This window comes from Gossypium hirsutum, chromosome A03, assembly GCF_007990345.1.
Source record: "Gossypium hirsutum isolate 1008001.06 chromosome A03, Gossypium_hirsutum_v2.1, whole genome shotgun sequence".
In the NCBI taxonomy this organism is placed as follows: Eukaryota; Viridiplantae; Streptophyta; class Magnoliopsida; order Malvales; family Malvaceae; genus Gossypium; species Gossypium hirsutum.
Window position 1 is genome coordinate 48,080,736 of NC_053426.1, and position 17,356 is coordinate 48,098,091.

The 17,356-nt window shown below is 33.2% G+C and overlaps 1 protein-coding gene across 4 annotated transcripts; it reads left to right on the top strand.

The window, feature by feature from the left end:
- Positions 1 to 342: 342 nt before the first annotated feature.
- On the top strand, positions 343 to 3,642 carry LOC107887180 (uncharacterized). 4 transcript variants are annotated; one of them, XM_016811344.2, is made up of 5 exons: positions 388 to 654; positions 851 to 963; positions 2,029 to 2,483; positions 2,560 to 2,785; positions 2,982 to 3,642. In XM_016811344.2, exons 3-5 carry the CDS (start codon positions 2,043 to 2,045, stop codon positions 3,488 to 3,490), a joined length of 1,176 nt encoding a protein of 391 aa, XP_016666833.1. In that variant the 5' UTR covers positions 388 to 654; positions 851 to 963; positions 2,029 to 2,042; the 3' UTR covers positions 3,491 to 3,642. The 4 variants fall into 4 exon arrangements, with proteins under 4 accessions (XP_016666831.1, XP_016666833.1, XP_040952306.1 ...); XM_016811342.2 differs by lacking the exon at positions 851 to 963 and having other exon boundaries at positions 343 to 654; XM_041096372.1 differs by lacking the exons at positions 388 to 654; positions 851 to 963 and adding an exon at positions 1,006 to 1,949.
- Positions 3,643 to 17,356: the final 13,714 nt, after the last annotated feature.

Consider the following 17,356-nt stretch of genomic DNA (forward strand, 5'->3'; position numbering starts at 1 on the left):
ATTTTTATCCAGCGAGATTACAAACTGTACCCATATTTAAAATATAAAACATGATCGATAGAATTGGAAGTTCAATCGCTGAATTAATGACGTTAAAAACTTTTTCATTTAATACAAAATGTTGGCCGCCATACTTCAAAAAAAAAAAGAAAAACATAATCAATGGAATTGGAAGTTCAATCGTTGAATTAATGACATTAAAAACCTTTTTCATTTAATACAAAATGTTGATCAGGACAATAGCAGGAAAACATCCATGGAGGAAATATAACAATAGATGATGATCGGCGCGTAGAAGAATATATATATTTATGAATTGATGGGATGAAATAAGGGTGGGTTGGGTTGTTTAGAAGAGAAGAGAAGGGAAGGGGCATAATGAAAATGGGCCGAGCTGAACATTGTAGCCGAAAGACAGCACGCACATGTTTGAATAGTAATATATATTAAACCCTGCTCCTGAAGTGAAGCGAGAAGAAAAGCCTCCCAGTAGTGGAGGAGACAGTGGAGAGACTCTGCAAAATTGCTGCCTTTTTCTCTTGCTGCCCTGCTGCTCCTATTACTACTATCACACTCCTCTCCCGATTTCTCCCTTCAATTTCATGTAAATTAAATCACCCTTTGCACTCCTCCTTCAAACCCCGCTTTTCTCCGGTATTGCTTTTTTCTTCTTTCTCTACCAAAATGCAACATTCCTCCATTTATTCCTTCTTTCCTTACATTTTGATATTATTATTCTTAGAAAAAAGCTGTTACTCCACTATAATCTATCTACACCTTCTCCACATATCATTGTTTGTTATATCTGAAATATTTGTTGTTTGTTTTGTTGTTATTATGTCTCTGCCAGGGAGCTATATTTGTTTATTTATCAGTTTGAGATTGTTGTGGAGGGAATCGCCCTCCAATGTGGCTGATTGGATTTCAAAAGGATACATTGAATCGCATTTCTTGGATATTAGGGTTTGAATCTATGCATTGAATCGCATTTCTTGGATTTTTTTTGTTTGAATTTCTTTTTTCATTATAACAAAAGCCTTCATTGTTTATTTATGATCCTTTTCATCAGCTTTTATTATGTTCTTTTTATGGTTTTTTGTCTGACATTTTGAGAAACTTGGGGAAAAAGTTGTGCTATGATTTCAGTTGATGAATAGCTGTGGCTAAACAAAGAATGATTATTCCATTTTTTGAACAATTTCAGGGATGGCTTTAGAGAGAAAGCAGCTGTTTTGAACACAATAATAGTCATACTTTCTTCTTAAGAAAAATATAGCATTACGCTAGAATGTCTTGCTTTGGTTTATTGTTGTTATTGTGTTCCTACCCTGATTGACGTGAATTGAAAAATGAGAAAATAAGGACCTTATAGCAAAGTCTATGATGGCGTTGGATTTCAGAGCACCCATTGTTTTATCACTGCAACTGAAGCCTCGAAATATCAAATTTCATGATATTTTTACTTATTTCTTGCGTTCACTACCTCATTAGTATTTCTTACTCTGATCTTTATTTTAGTGGTGATTTTATAGGATATATCTCTAGTTACACTATTTACTACTTCATTTCAGTTGTGGTGAGATGGATTCCGGAGTAGTTGCCCATTACTATTTTGTGAGGCGTAATATTTAGCTTCATTATTTCTTTGTTAGTAAGGCACCAAACTAACTAATGATATTGAATGTGGAGTTTACTAATCGATGGGAACTAGAATATTTCATTTTTTAGGTGGTGATCTGGTCTATAAATTCTTTGTATGTCCTGGATAGAGATTCTGAGGATTCTTCATGTTGTCTACTAAAGATTTTTGCAGCTATAATTCCATGAACTTTATCGTTTGATCAGGTGCTTTCAGCCAAAAATAGTAGCATGAGGGCTTTAGAGGGTGTTTGCATTGATTAACTTCTAACCTGTTGCGTTTAACTGGTGTACTTTTGTGCTTGGGTAGGGTAGGTTAGCTCCTTGTTGCATTAAAATTGTTACATCTTTTTTTTTATGGTGATGATTGATCTGCCTTCTTAAGTGCAGTGGCTGGTTTTCTCATGGAGAGCTCTGATGATGAAAAGGATGGAATCTATGGAAATTTTGTGCCGAAAGAACTGGGCCATAATTTTGCATTGAATGGTACAAAGTTTGTAGATGAGGTCCTTAATGGACAGAGTGAGCGGTGTTTGGAAAATTTTCGCATGGATAAGCCAGTGTTTTACAAATTATGTGATATTCTGCAAGGCAAAGGCTTACTTCGGCATACAAATCGTATCAAGATTGAGGAGCAATTAGCTATTTTCTTGTTCATAATTGGCCATAACCTACGGACTCGGGCTGTTCAGGAGTTATTTAGATACTCTGGTGAAACCATCAGTCGCCATTTCAATAATGTTCTGAATGCAATTATGGCAATTTCATTAGAATTCTTTCAGCCTCCGGAATCTGATGTTCCTCCAGAAATCTCGCAGGATCCTCGATTTTATCCATATTTTAAGGTACCCCTAAATGATGTAGTTCTGCTAATATCTATATTTGGGTTACAGTTATCTCATTTTCAACAACATTTCCTAGGACTGTGTTGGAGCAGTTGATGGCATACACGTTCCAGTGATGGTTGGTGTAGATGAGCAAGGACCTTTCCGAAATAAGAATGGTTTACTTTCTCAAAATGTTCTGGCAGCTTGTTCATTTGATCTTAAATTCCATTATGTTCTAGCTGGCTGGGAAGGTTCAGCATCAGATTTGAGAGTTCTAAATTCAGCACTTACTAGGCGCAATAAGTTGCAAGTCCCTGAAGGTATTTACATATTCACCAGATAAACGCTTACTAATTCTTTTTTTTTTTTTTTTGGGTTGCTGAATAGATTGACATATTTGCATAGTGTTTGAATAATTAATCTAAGTATACTTTTAAGGGATGGGATCTTAACATATATACGGACAACATATGTAGCGTTAAACTTCTTGTTGGATGAAAAATTTAATTGATGCAGGAAGATACTACCTTGTGGATAACAAGTATGCAAATATGCCAGGCTTTATTGCCCCGTATCTTGGTGTCTCTTATAACTCAAATGAATTTCCCAGTGGTTATCATCGCCAAGATGCCAAGGAGCTATTTAATCAACGACACTTCTTGCTGCGAAATGCTACTGATCGTATTTTTGGGGCCTTGAAGGAAAGGTTCCCTATTTTGATGTCGGCTCCTCCCTACCCATTGCAAACACAAGTGAAATTGGTAGTAGCCGCATGTGCATTGCATAATTACATCCGTAGGGAGAAACCAGATGACATGCTTTTTAAAATGTATGAACCACAGACTGCCTTACAGATACAAGAATCATTGGCTCCACAAGAGGTGGAACAAGCAATAATGCCTGTTGATACCCATGGTCTGGAAGTTGCATTTGAAGCAGAGCAACCAGAACTTAGTTCACAGTTAAGGGATTCAATTGCGACCGAAATGTGGGAAGACTATATCCGTGATTTAGCAGTCGTGTAGATTGATTGATTCATTGTGGCTTTAGAGTTAGGCTAGGCCTGAAACATTTTCTTAACAATGACCGACCATATAGGATAATTTTTTTTCCCCTTTTGGATGTACATTGGCCCTTGGTTTATACAAAAGAAAGCAGTCATACTATCTTTTGATGATGTCTACATTGTTGGATAATACTTAAAAACTATGGGTGTACAGTGATTGTGACACAGTTCTTAAGAGCTGATTAATGTTTGTCTTTGATGGGTGATGCATTGAAAGTCGGCATCAGATCACATCTGAATTTAGAGGTATGATTCTATGTATCACCAAACCATATTTTCTCCCTCTTGCTTGGAATGAGAACGTTTATCACCTTCCCGAAATATTGAAACATTATACCTAACAAGTTGTGGTGACTCAACTATGGTCCAATTAATTATGGTGTTTTGGTTTTTCTTTTGTTAAGTGCGTGAAGTCGTGATAATTTTGTAGCTTTAAACGATTAGACATTTTATCAATTTCGTTATAATTATAAAAAAAATTAATATTTATAAATTATCTCAATTCAGTCTTGATTTTAATAAGATTATAATTTTTTTTAAATTTAATAAGATATACTTTTCAAAATAATTCCCTACCTTCCTATCAGTTTTGGGAATTATAGATTTTGGGATTAAGTTTTGGGAGGTTAGTAAGTGAGAATTTTTTTTTAATTTTGGGGATTTAATTAAATTTTTTGTGAGATAAGTGAGATAAGTGAGAACTTTCAAAAGTTTTAAGAGAGCTTACTTAAAATTTTAAAAAATAAAAGGTATAATGAAAATTTTCAAAAATTTAAAGGGCTTTGTTAAAATTTTCTAAAGACTTAAAGTGAATTTTTTCAAAAATTTTGGGAGCCTAATTAAAAGTTTCTAAAAATTTCTCAGATTTTTTTGCAAGGTGCCCCTAGGCCACCATAATGGTCTAGCTCTGGACATTAGATAGACTTTGTAACGAGTATAAACCTTTTAGTGAGGATTCCAAATTGACATCAAATTAATATTTTATCGAGACAATATGTTGCTTTTATTGTTGAAACTGTAAAACTTTAATATAAAACTTAATAAATTAGGATATGTCATGTCAAATCATCAAAAACAAAAGCTAAATGTAAAGCATATTTGAATTTATTGATATCTTGAAACCTTCAAGTCTTTTAGGCTTAATCTTCCAAATTAATACAAGTATTGTAAAGAATATGTCTTTCTCTTTTCTAAAGATGAAATATCAGAAATGTTAGGAAGGTGTAATTTGGGATCATAACCTTATATATAACTTTTTCACATTAATTTGAATTTTTAAACAGAGCATTATTAATTAGAAATTAGTTACTAGAGTATCTCACATATTTAGCTCATATGTTATTTAATAACTAAAAGCCCAATGAATCTTAACCAAATTAAATCACTTTCATTTGTGCTAACATTTTATAATAATAAATAATAACATATAATTTTTTTTATTATGTGTGTATGTGTGTGATGTCCATATCATCCAATAATCTTCCATTTAGACCACACACACACATATATATATACATACACACTAATTTCCTTATAATTACATGTCATTATATAACTTTACGAGCTAAAAACTTAACTATTATATCCAAAAGGTAATCCAAACAATCTCATCCATTAATTATGATAACATAGAACAAATGTTACTTATGTTACATATATCATAACTAAATCCATTTTTTATCACCTATATTAATGCAACCAAGTGATATAGATCAAGTATGGATGTATAGCATGAAAATTATATGCAATGTGATCTAAACATGCCAATTTGCAGTTAGTCATCCTTAAACCTTAGTGAGATCAAATATTATTGACCGCGCCTCAGCATGTCCATGATGAGGCAAGAATATCAACACAAACTATCAAGAATAAAGCAGTTTGACTGCAAGTGTGACAGGTTAGTTGTAAATTTTTGTTTTACAATGGAACACGAAGTATTTCGAGGATCAAACACAAGAAAGCTTGGGCGATAAGGTGACTAATAAGGAAAGCATATGCAATTATGAAGTGTAGCTAGTTACTCGCTAGATATTATAGTACGACAATTCATCATCAATGATTAATTAAGCTATCCAATAATCAGAGGGACTAAATTGAAAAATAGACAAAAGTGTAAAATATCAATTCAAAGCGGTAAAGTTGTCGGTTGAGTTCCATGTTGCTAGATAATTCTTGGATTAGGTATTTAAATGGTTCAAACTCCTAATTGGTTCAATTTTACCTTTCGGTCGCCATTTTACCAAATTAGACACTTTAGTTTGATTCATCTCTCAATCTCACTGAACTAAATCAAGATGATAGAATTGGTTGTCAATAGGCTCTCCTTTCAGTCTCACCTATCTAATTGTCCACTTAAAGGCATCAATTCTAGGTTTTGAAGCCTATTCAACTTGGTCCAATTTTTACAATTTAGTCATTCACCCAAAAACTAAACATGCAACACTTTCATCAACCAACCATCATAATTTAGTTACCACTCATCATCAATACACAAACATTAGTCAAATATATGCTAAAAAATTCATTAAAGGAAACATAAAAAAAGGAAGGCTAGAAAATCTTTGGGACTCTCGATGAAGCTTTTATAGAAGATAAAAGCAGCTATAATGGAGAAGAAAGCACAACCAAAGTTAGGATTTAAATACTTTTAAAAGTTGATAAAGATGAAATATATTAAAGGATTTAAATGAAAATCAAAATACAAAGCAAGGTTTTTGTATCTAAGTGCAAGGAAATGAAATCTAGAGTAAAAACTAAGAAAACTACCAGCTAAAACTATCAAGATGAGAAAGGTAAAGACTAAAACCTAAAAAAAATGGAGAAAAGAATAAATACTAAGCTAAAAAGATGATAAAAAGGTGGTTCTTTTAAGTTTGATAGCCAAAGTATCTTTTGTACAGCAAAAATATCAACCTTAAAATTGACGAAAATGTCCTAAAAGAGTACGGGTTGACTTGTGTTGGTATTGGACATAAAACTACCCCTACAGTATTTTTCACCCTATTAAGCAGTTGTGTCGCAACATCCAAGCTTCAATGTTGTGACACCCACGACAGTGACACACTCTTGACTCTAGGAGTTCTTGATGTTGCGATATTTGATCGGTTGGTGTCTTGACATCCTCGGTAGTGGCCATGACTTCTTCACTTCAACAATCAATAGTGGTATCACGACCTTGGAGGCTTGGTGTCGTAACTTTGGGCTCAATGTTAAGACACAATCACCCTTAGTGTCGCAACACTCTCAATAGTCTGCTCTAGGTTGATTCTTTGTTAAAGTCTTGCACCCCTGAAGTAATGGAGGCTGTTTCGCGACATCCTAGCATCAATGACACCCTTGACAGGTGTAGTTCTCCTCAAGGTTTGGCCATTTTCGTCTTCCTAAACAAATTCAAACACACCATTAGACTCCTAACGACACTATTTTGCCAATTTGACCTTAAAAGGGCTAAAACTAAATAAAACAATCATAACTATTAAAAGTTAAAATTAACGAAAGGCATAGAAAAGACTTGTAAATTGTTTGAGAACAAACTCATTAAATGTTCTAGTGAGTGTAATTTGACGTATCAAATTACGACAGATCAAAATCTCTCATACTTAAGTCTTTGTTTGTCTTTAAGCAAACAACTAAGACATTACACATGCGAATTAGAGGACTTTTAATCACTAGTGAAACTTGAGAATCAATTGATGGATATGTACAGTATGATCGATTCTTCTATTATACAACCTAAAAATGATGAATCATAAATTCACAAATTTGATATCAAATCAACCTAGTTCACAAAGTTACAGAGTAAATAGATATAGAGGCAATCATAGAAAAATAGTTTATTCATATAATTCCATCAAAATAAGATATGTAGATATAATGTATATATACAAGAAGGAATTTAACTTATTCATTTCTCACTAAGTTTTGCAAGTTTTGGTTTTATAAACAGAGATGTTAAGGTTGCATAGTGCTTTTATGCTTGTAACATTCTTAGGCTTAGGATGGTATGAATTCAAAGAAAATATTGGCGCAAAATGGTTCAAGCACTAAGAATATTGTAACACATAGTGTTGTTCCCATTTCCCCCATATGCGATCATTAAGCTCGCTGTTTTATTTCTCCTTCTCTCACTTCCATTTTCTCTCCAATATAATCCTATTTTATCTCATGGTAATCATTATATCTTCCTTCATGAAAAGTCAATTACTATCAAATAATAATTAAGTCATTTATCACAAAGACTAACAACCTATAGTCATATTTACTTTTCATCAACCATGTAATACCAATGAAAGGATATCATTTACCTATATCTCGAGCTATGAACTCTATTGTTGTGAATGATGCTACAAACTGCAGAAGTAGTATACCCAATGCACCAACTTTTGATTATTATCTATTTGAACTCAGGCTTCTACTTACATCAAAAGTATACGAGTTACGCATACATAGTCTATTATCCACTCAAGATCAAGTTATGTCACACTTTGATCATCACAAGTGAATAACTCCATAAAAGGATTCAGGATCTATTCTTCTTAGGTCCAGTCTGATGTATTGTCAGTGCAGCCAGTCACATCTATGTCTCTATCTTCTGAGAGGCATCTGCTTTGACTCCTTAGATAAGGTATCTCCCCAATTGAACTTAATTGGCAACATATTAGTCTTTCAATTGGTTTGCTCATTTTCGATTAAGTTAATGACATGCTTAGGTTTGTATACTAATATAATTTATCTTTCTGAATTATGATCCGACCACATAATACGGCTTAGTATTAGTTTAAATATTAGACAATCAGTGAGCCAATATTTGCTCCTATTTTGCTTTGCAAGCAAAAATCACATGATGAAAATTATAAAAAGTATATTAATGTAATCCACGAATTGTTTTATTAACCAATTTGTTTGAAAAAAATTACAAGTTTACAAACAAATATACTACATTCAAAGTATCAGATCCAACATTTCAAACATTAGTTTAAAAGGCTTCTATCCAATAAAAGTATTATGACCATTCAAGAAAACCTTCCTAAGCTAAAAATTTATGTTATTGAATCCAACAGTTACTTTTAACAGGTTGGGTTGGAATGATCTCTTAAAACCAAAAAGTTCAACTTGAAAAGTGATGTCATTTTAAAAAGTCACTTATGCACCTATTAGTGCATTCTAAATAAACAATAAGTTTGGAGAATTGAAATTTAATTCATTCCATCCAATTTGTGAGTGAATTTTTTAGTACAAAAATATTCTTTCGTTTTTATGATATATATTTAATTTGATATATGAATTAATTTGTTTATTTAAATCATGATATTAGTAACTAGCATTTGGATGATATTAATGAAACATTATTTTCATTGCTAAAAATGAAAGTTTGTAGATGATCATATAATATAAATTATTTTGATTGTTGTTTCTGTTAAATAACCATAAGCTAAATACATTTTTATATATGATTACACATTTTTTAATCTATGTTATAAGTTTGGACTAGAAGTGGTTTTGACTAGAAATGATATAAGTCATATGCATATGCATGGTTAATTTTTCTAGTCAATGTAGAATAGTGGAAAGCATTGACTTATAATAAGATCACTGTTCTGGTATGAAATCTTCTAGTAGAATATATAATGTGATTATTGTAACACCCCTTAACCCGTATCCGTCGTCGGAATAGGTTACGAATCATTACCAAAACTTTCAGAACATTTTCAGATAATTCACTTAAATTACTATTCATTAACCGAGATTATTCATATCGTCCTTTAAATGGACCCTCGAGGCCCAATACGAGCATTAGGATCAAGTTAGGACTTAATCAGAAACTCTAAGAATTTTTCGCGACATTTCAAAAATTTTCTAAGTTACAGGGCTCACATGCCCGTATGGTCCAAGGGACACGCCCGTGTGACCTTGGGACACGTCCGTGCTGCAAGTTGTGTTCGTACCTATGTAACTCTTTGACTTGTGCACACAGCCATGCCACACGCCCGTGTGCTAGGCCGTGTGGTTAATTAAATTCTTTCAAAATTAGGTGCAAGTTTCACACGGCCAAGACGCACGCCCGTGTTCTAGGTCGTGCAGCACACACGGTTGAGATACATGTCTGTGTCTCTGCCCGTGTGCTCAATTCTGAGCATTCTGTTTCTTAAATTTAAGGTGCAGGAGACACACAGCCTAACCACACGCCTATGTACCAGGCCATGTGTCACATAACATCTAGACACACGCCCATGTGGATAAAATAAAGCCATTCCTAGCTTCATTTCTCACCCAAAATCACACTAATGACCTGCACTTAAACTCACATCCAAATACCAACCATTTCAAGCATTCAAATTGAGCAAACTCTATCATTCAACATGGCATTACATGCATACATGTTTATAATCTTACCTTGATATATTCCATATGATAAACATAATTTGAACAACCATTTAACATGTATATAGCTACCATAGTGTGACATTACAAGTATATAAAAAGCAACCATTACCAGCCATTCCAATGGCTAGATTACAAGCCATATATTTAAGCCATCTATGGCCAAGTTAGCCTATACATGCCATAATACCAAAATGATTTTACTATATATACCCAAAATGAGCTAATGGATAGTGTGATGATACTCCAATGACCTCCAACCTTCGTGAGCTTTCGAGCATTATATGCTTAGTAAGTTCATATAATGGAAACTAAACTTACCAATCCCCTTTATTAAATCTAAGCATACAAAGTCATGTTTTCCATCAACTTGAAAAAATTGCCTAAACACATGCATTCAATCAAACATGTTAGTCACAAAACTTTTGTATACATCAAGTAATCATAGATGAGCTCATCATGCAATATTCTTTCAAGACATTATCCTTTCATCTCGTAATTCTCTCATCATGCTAAGAGTTTTGTTCGTTGAATCATTGAAACTCCGATGGATATTCAAGCAGTACACTCAAGGTGTACGATTCAATAACCCGTCAATTCTTATTCAAAAGCACCCATAGGGTACTAAAGCAATGACCACACTCTCGAGCCACATATCGTATTACAGGATTACTAGTCCAGGCTAAATCCATTATGTAACGTATACTCAGAAGAGATCAATTAGGATTACCAGTCCAGGCTAAACCCTAATTGTAACATATGCTTGAGAGGGATTATATCAGGATTACCCGTCCAGGCTAAATCCTTTCCATAATGAGGTCAATAGGATTACTCGTCCGAGCTAAATCCCGTCAGCAACAAATGCAGGACCTCATTCATTTCGGGAAAGCACATATATTCATCGGAATTCAATATTCAAACGAGACTTTACCCTTTTTCTGACATTTCCAAACATGTTATCATTTCACACGTTTATAATATTCACATAAATATAATTCATATTGCATATAATCATAACATTCAAATTAACATATTTACATGCTTGATTAAGTTACACGAACTTACCTCGACACTGGTTCGCGTATAAAATCTACGAATCCGAAACCTTTTCTTTTCGTCGATCTAACCTCGAATTTGTGTTGTCTGGATCTATATAAATAACTTTAATCATCAATTTCACACATTTCATATTCATTTGGACTCAATTTACGTCCTAGGCAAAATTATCATTTTGCCCCTAACTTTTTTATAAATTTTAATTTTGTCTCTAGGCTTGGAAAATGAAATTCATGCAATTTACTCCCTATTTCAAGCCTAACCAAAATTTAAACATAAAATTTACAGCACATATTTTCTATAAATTTTAGAATTTTTCATCAATTTTCACAACTTTACATTTTAGTCTCTAAATCATGTTTTCATAAAAAATCACTTTGTAAAAGTTGTTTATCTATCAACAACCTTTCATTTTCTACCATAAATTTCAAATTTTCAACATATACATCTATGACCTAACTTCCATACTTTGATAACTTTTCAAATTGATCCCTCAAATAGATAGATTAAGCTATCCCGGTTTCAAAAATATCAAAATCACTAAAAACGAGACAAGAAAACTTACCCAATTAAGCCATGAAAGTTTCTTCTCTCTCTCCTAGGATTTCCATGTATTTTTTGGGAAGAGGATGAGTAAATAAGATGATATTTTCTTTTATCATCTTTTCAATTAATTAAATTATTTCAAATTCCAATTTAGTCCTTGCCCTTTTTTAAAATTTCCATGGATGAGTCACCAAAATATCTATATACTTTTATTTTATGGTCTAATTACCATATAAAGACCTCAAGCTTTGAATTCCATAGCTATTTAATCCTTCTAGCTACTAGAATTCAACTTTTGCATTTTATGCGATTTACTCCATCTCATCATTAAGCACTAAATTGATAAAATTTTATTATCAGAATTTTCACATGACATTCCTAACATATTACGGACCATATAATAAAATAAAAATAAATTTTATTTTTGGATTGGATTTGTGGTCCCGAAACAACTGTTCCGATTTCACTGAAAAATGGGCTGTTACAAAAATCATGTAAAACCCCATACCCAACCTAATCACCGAGTCCAAGTTACGGGATGCCACATATGTTACCGAATAAAATATGATCAAATACAATTCAATATAACCATGAACACATGTGAATATTTATATTAATCCTTTTGAATATATGAAACTCTCATTTCCGGGTCTTATACGAGCTTACAAAAGCTCTTATGCTAACCCGAGGTTGAAATAGGACCAAACTGTAAAATTTATAAATTATCGAGTTTATGTTGTGACTTCAAGGATTCCTCGTTGCGATGCAACTCATTGACGATTTCTTGTCACAACATCAAGAACCCGAAATCGCGACTTGATTGCCTGATTCCAAAAAGGGGTCCATTTTCTACCTATTCAATTCACCTAAATACATAACCAATTCTTCCATTAAATCATTTAACCAAATATGTCACATTCATATGCTCAATTCTAAACATTAAATACACTTATTTATATACATTACACAGAATGTCATTCAATACTTTAATACCTATAACAATTACTACATTTTTAACCATTCGAAACAAATGCATTTTATTTAACATAACTGTAACACCCCTATCCCGTAACTGTCGCCGGAATAGGTAAGGGGCATTACCGGACTTGTAACTCATGTCAGAACAGTAAAATTTTGAAATTTTTCTTGAAATAAAGATCATTCATTTAAATAAGTACTAAGCACAGCCAGGGATAAAATTTAAACTTCTCTAAGTAAACATTCAAAAGATGCCATTTTCGCATGGCTTATATACATTAACCAAAAATATTCTTCCGCCACTAGTTTATTCTATACATGCCATAAAATAATTCTAAACATAACAATAACAAGCAGTGGATAGTGATAGTGTGACTAGTTGCTGACGATCCCCGAGCCTGTAGCTTCGCAATGAGATCTATAAAATAGAGAAAACAAAGTAAACGGAGTAAGCATTACAATGCTTAGTAAGTTTTAAGCAGTGACAACAGATAACAATCAAATTATAACATAGTTGTTCATATTTTTATTTCACTCTTCCTTCGGGCATACCATCCCTTTACTGAATATGCACATCTCATCATATACAATAGGCAGATAAACTTTCACATAAAAGTGAGCTCATGTGACATAGATATATTGTATGATTTCACATATCCGCTCACACTGATCCGAAGTCACATAATCATAGGAATAGTCTCATAGATTGCTCTCATATGCATCACATAACTACCTTATGATTTAGTTCAAATCAAGCTCACATATAAACTTGGAGTACATACCTGTTTAACCTTTCGCATTGAATATATTTATATGCAATTCTTATTACGAAGTCTTATAGCTCTAACCTCTACTCGGATTATCGGCGAGACCTTTAGCTCAGACGAAATCTCCATATGAAGTTATCGGGTCTTACCCGGACATAATCTCCACACGTAGTCATCGGGTCTTACCCGGACATAATCTCCACACGTAGTCATCGGGTCTTACCCGGACATAATCTCCACACATAGTCATCGGGTCTTACCCGGACATAATCTCCACACGTAGTCATCGGGTCTTACCCGGACATATTTCCAAGTTTCATGTACATTTAATCACATGTTACAACATTCACATCGACTGTCATATTTGTAATTCATTTGCCTCATCCAAAAATCTAATAATACACACCTTTCACCGTTTGTCATTTGGCCACAATATATATATACACATCTCGTACATATCTCACATTAGCCATTTGGCTTTACCACATATCCATCTCATACACGTTTCGCATTAGCCATTCGGCCTTACCACATATATTCATGTTCACATTCATCACATTGGCCATTCGGCCTTATCTCATATATGCATGTTCACATTCATCACATTGGCCATTCGGCCTTATCACACAAACGCATGTTCACATTCATCACATTGGCCATTCGGCCTTATCACACATACGCATGTTCACATTCATCACATTGGCCATTCGGCCTTATCACGCATATATATATACAGGTTCACATTCATCACATTGGCCATTCGGCCTTATCACACATACGCATGTTCACATTCATCACATTGGCCATTCGGCCTTATCACACATATATATACGGGTTCACATTCATCACATTGGCCATTCGGCCTTATCACACATACGCATGTTCACATCCATCACAGTGGCCATTCGGCCTTATCACACATACGCATGTTCACATCCATCACATAAAATCCTAAATCAAAATATAAATTTTCATGTATTCACATCACAATTATCCAAATATACTTCACATACCACATATACTTTCACGTATACACACTGTCTTGGCTGAATCTACATCTATCATTTTCCAATATCACAATTTAGAATTCACGTATGGGTTTAATCAATAGCTTATGAGCAACTAAAACAAGTTTATCAAGGTTTACAACATAATCTCAAATTCAGCACAAGCTGTTTTTCCTGAGCAATAGTCACTAAATTATTTATAACTGGAGCTACAAAACTCCAAATCACTTTCCGTTAATTTTTCCTGAATATAGACTCGTATATCTTCCATCCATAAAATTTCCAGAATTTTAGGTTTGGCCAATCAATACCATATTTTTCTTAAAGTTTCCCCTGTTTCACTGTTTGACTAATCTGACCACTCTTCACTACGAATCAAATTTCTCATTTTACAGAATTCAAAATGTGTTGTATTTGATTTCATTTGAAACTAGACTCATTAAGGAGTCTAAGCATATAAATTTTATCTTATAACCATTTTTGTACAATTTATAATTATTTTCTAAAAACCGAACAGGGGATTTCGGAGTCATTCTGACACCGTCTCACACAACTTTAAATATCTCTTTATAGGAAATTTCTTTGCTTCCACGGTCTCTTTTATAAGAAACTAGACCAACTAAGCTTTGATTACATATTTTATTCAGCCTATAATTCCACACCAACAATTTATAGTGATTTTCTAAAGTCACATTACTGCTGCTGTCCAAGCAAATTATTACAATTTGCTCTTAAATTTCCAAGTCCAAACACTTATGAACTTACCATTTGAGTTTAAGACATATCATGGCCACATCATATCTTATTAAATCAACTCATCATGTCCTATTATGATTGAATTTACTCAACGCTTAATCACTTAAAACTTACCTCGGAAGTGGTCGACGATTAGATGTCCACGGCTATTCGTTTACTTTCTCTTTTCCCCTATCCGACTTTGATCCTCTTTGCTCTTAAGCTTAAGTAAAACAATAGATTTGCTTAAGTACTTAACTAATATTATTCACTTAACAATCACATTTGGCAATCACATATCATTTAATCTTTGATTGACCAATTTAACACATACCAAAATCCAATCATACATCTAACCTTTATCTCAATACCAAACCGAGTTATAAGATCATACATTATACTAAGCATATTATTAAACATACCTATTCAATTTAGCTAATTTCATAGCCAATTAATCACCTTACCCCACATTACTCAATGCCGAATATTAACCCAACATCACAAGCATAATCACCATGAAACTTACCTTAATACACATTTTATCCCATTGCCGAATACATATATATATATCATCAAACAAATCAACTAGTTTAGCATTCAAATTCTTCTAACCATTCCTCAATCATTTACTCAATGAACAACAATCCAAGCACATCAAAGCATAGTCGAATGTATCATTCTTCTTAAATTCAAAAATAAATGCATGGGCTAACTTCAAAATCTATTTAACAACTCAACTTTATAAACACATATTCGGCTAGGAAGAAAGATTGATAATTTAACAACCTTAGCTTAACATATAATTTGTTGTGACACATCTTTAAGCATTCTTTTATTCCATCAACTCAATAACTAAACTCATATTCGGCAATGGCCTCCAATATAGTGACCGATTCTTCTCAACTAGCACCTAGTGTACACACATGATCATTTGTTTGATTCAAGCACCTATCCACCAAAAATTCATCCAAATTAACAAGAACAACAACCACATTCTTTGTTATCTACCATGACCGAAACCCATATTCATTCACCAAATATCAAAAATTTATCATCAATTTGACATATAAGGACATAACCAAATGTTTCTTGCAACACAAACTCAAAAATTAACACATGGGTCATGTTATGAGCACCAAAACAAACTCAACTTCACAAAAATTCCAAAAGAATCACATGATATCATACCTTAATTCCCCCCACACAAGATGGCCGAATGCCTTAGGTGTGCTTTCTTCCATTTCTTGGTTAGTTTCGGCTTGAGAGAGGTAGGAGAAGAAGATGAACATTTTTTTTTCTTTTGTTTTCTTCCTTCAATTCACGGCAATGGAGGGGGGGAACATGGATGAGACAATTTTTTTTTTCATCACTCCTCCCTTTGCATTATTATTTTATTACCCATACTCCTTATTTTATTTTTCCTAACATAACATGTTTATGACATGTTTTGCCCATAACATTTTGTCCTCCTTCCTTGTCATGGCCGGCCACTACTAAATTAAGGGGGAAATTGACATGCAAGTCCACCCTTTTATTACATGCACTAATAGATCCTATAGATTAACCTATCACATTTCAAAAGTGTCACACATAAGTCCTATTAGCCGAATTCACATGCAGTCGACTAAATCGAAGCTTAAAACTTTCACACATTCATATTCACATATTTTAGACAATAAATATCATATTCAAATAATTTGGTGACTCAGTTTAGCGGTCCCGAAATCGCTTTCCGACTAGGGTCAATTTAGGGGTGTCACAATAACATATTCATATTAAGTTCATTTCAATTTCAACCATCTCAAACATGATATTTACAATACCATTTGACCATATCAAGTTAACCATTTTTACTTAAATATCAACTTATCCATATATATACAAAACCGACTCAACCCTAGGTACATGCCATATATTAAAGTGAAATGGATTATACAAACATTGTTGAGTTGATGATTGTTGGCTAGATGTTGAATCACATCTCGGGGCTTCGAGATTGACCTAAACTTGCACACAAAATAAACAAATCGTACACTGAGCAATAAAGCTTAGTGATACTTCCGTGATTCAAGTCACAGAATGAGCATATTCAATATAAGAATTCAATCCAGATATGCCACAATTCAACCAAATCAATTTTCTTATTCAATATAAGAATATCATTCTCACACACCATTTCATTTGATAATTAAACTAACATTTATATCATCCATTCTATTAACAAAGGTGCAACATATCTAAATAAATTACATACATATACATTTATGTATCGATATGATATTTAATATTATTTTCTTCAATGCTATTCTATCATTTATTTTAATATCCAATTCTCTTTCTCATTCTACTACCTTC

Coding starts and splice junctions, on each gene's coding strand:
- LOC107887180 (XM_016811342.2), top strand. CDS start 2,043: ATGGAGAGCTCTGATGATGAAAAGGATGGAATCTATGGAAATTTTGTG. Junction 2,484..2,559: donor GATTTTATCCATATTTTAAG/GTACCCCTAAAT, acceptor AACATTTCCTAG/GACTGTGTTGGAGCAGTTGA. Junction 2,786..2,981: donor TAAGTTGCAAGTCCCTGAAG/GTATTTACATAT, acceptor TAATTGATGCAG/GAAGATACTACCTTGTGGAT.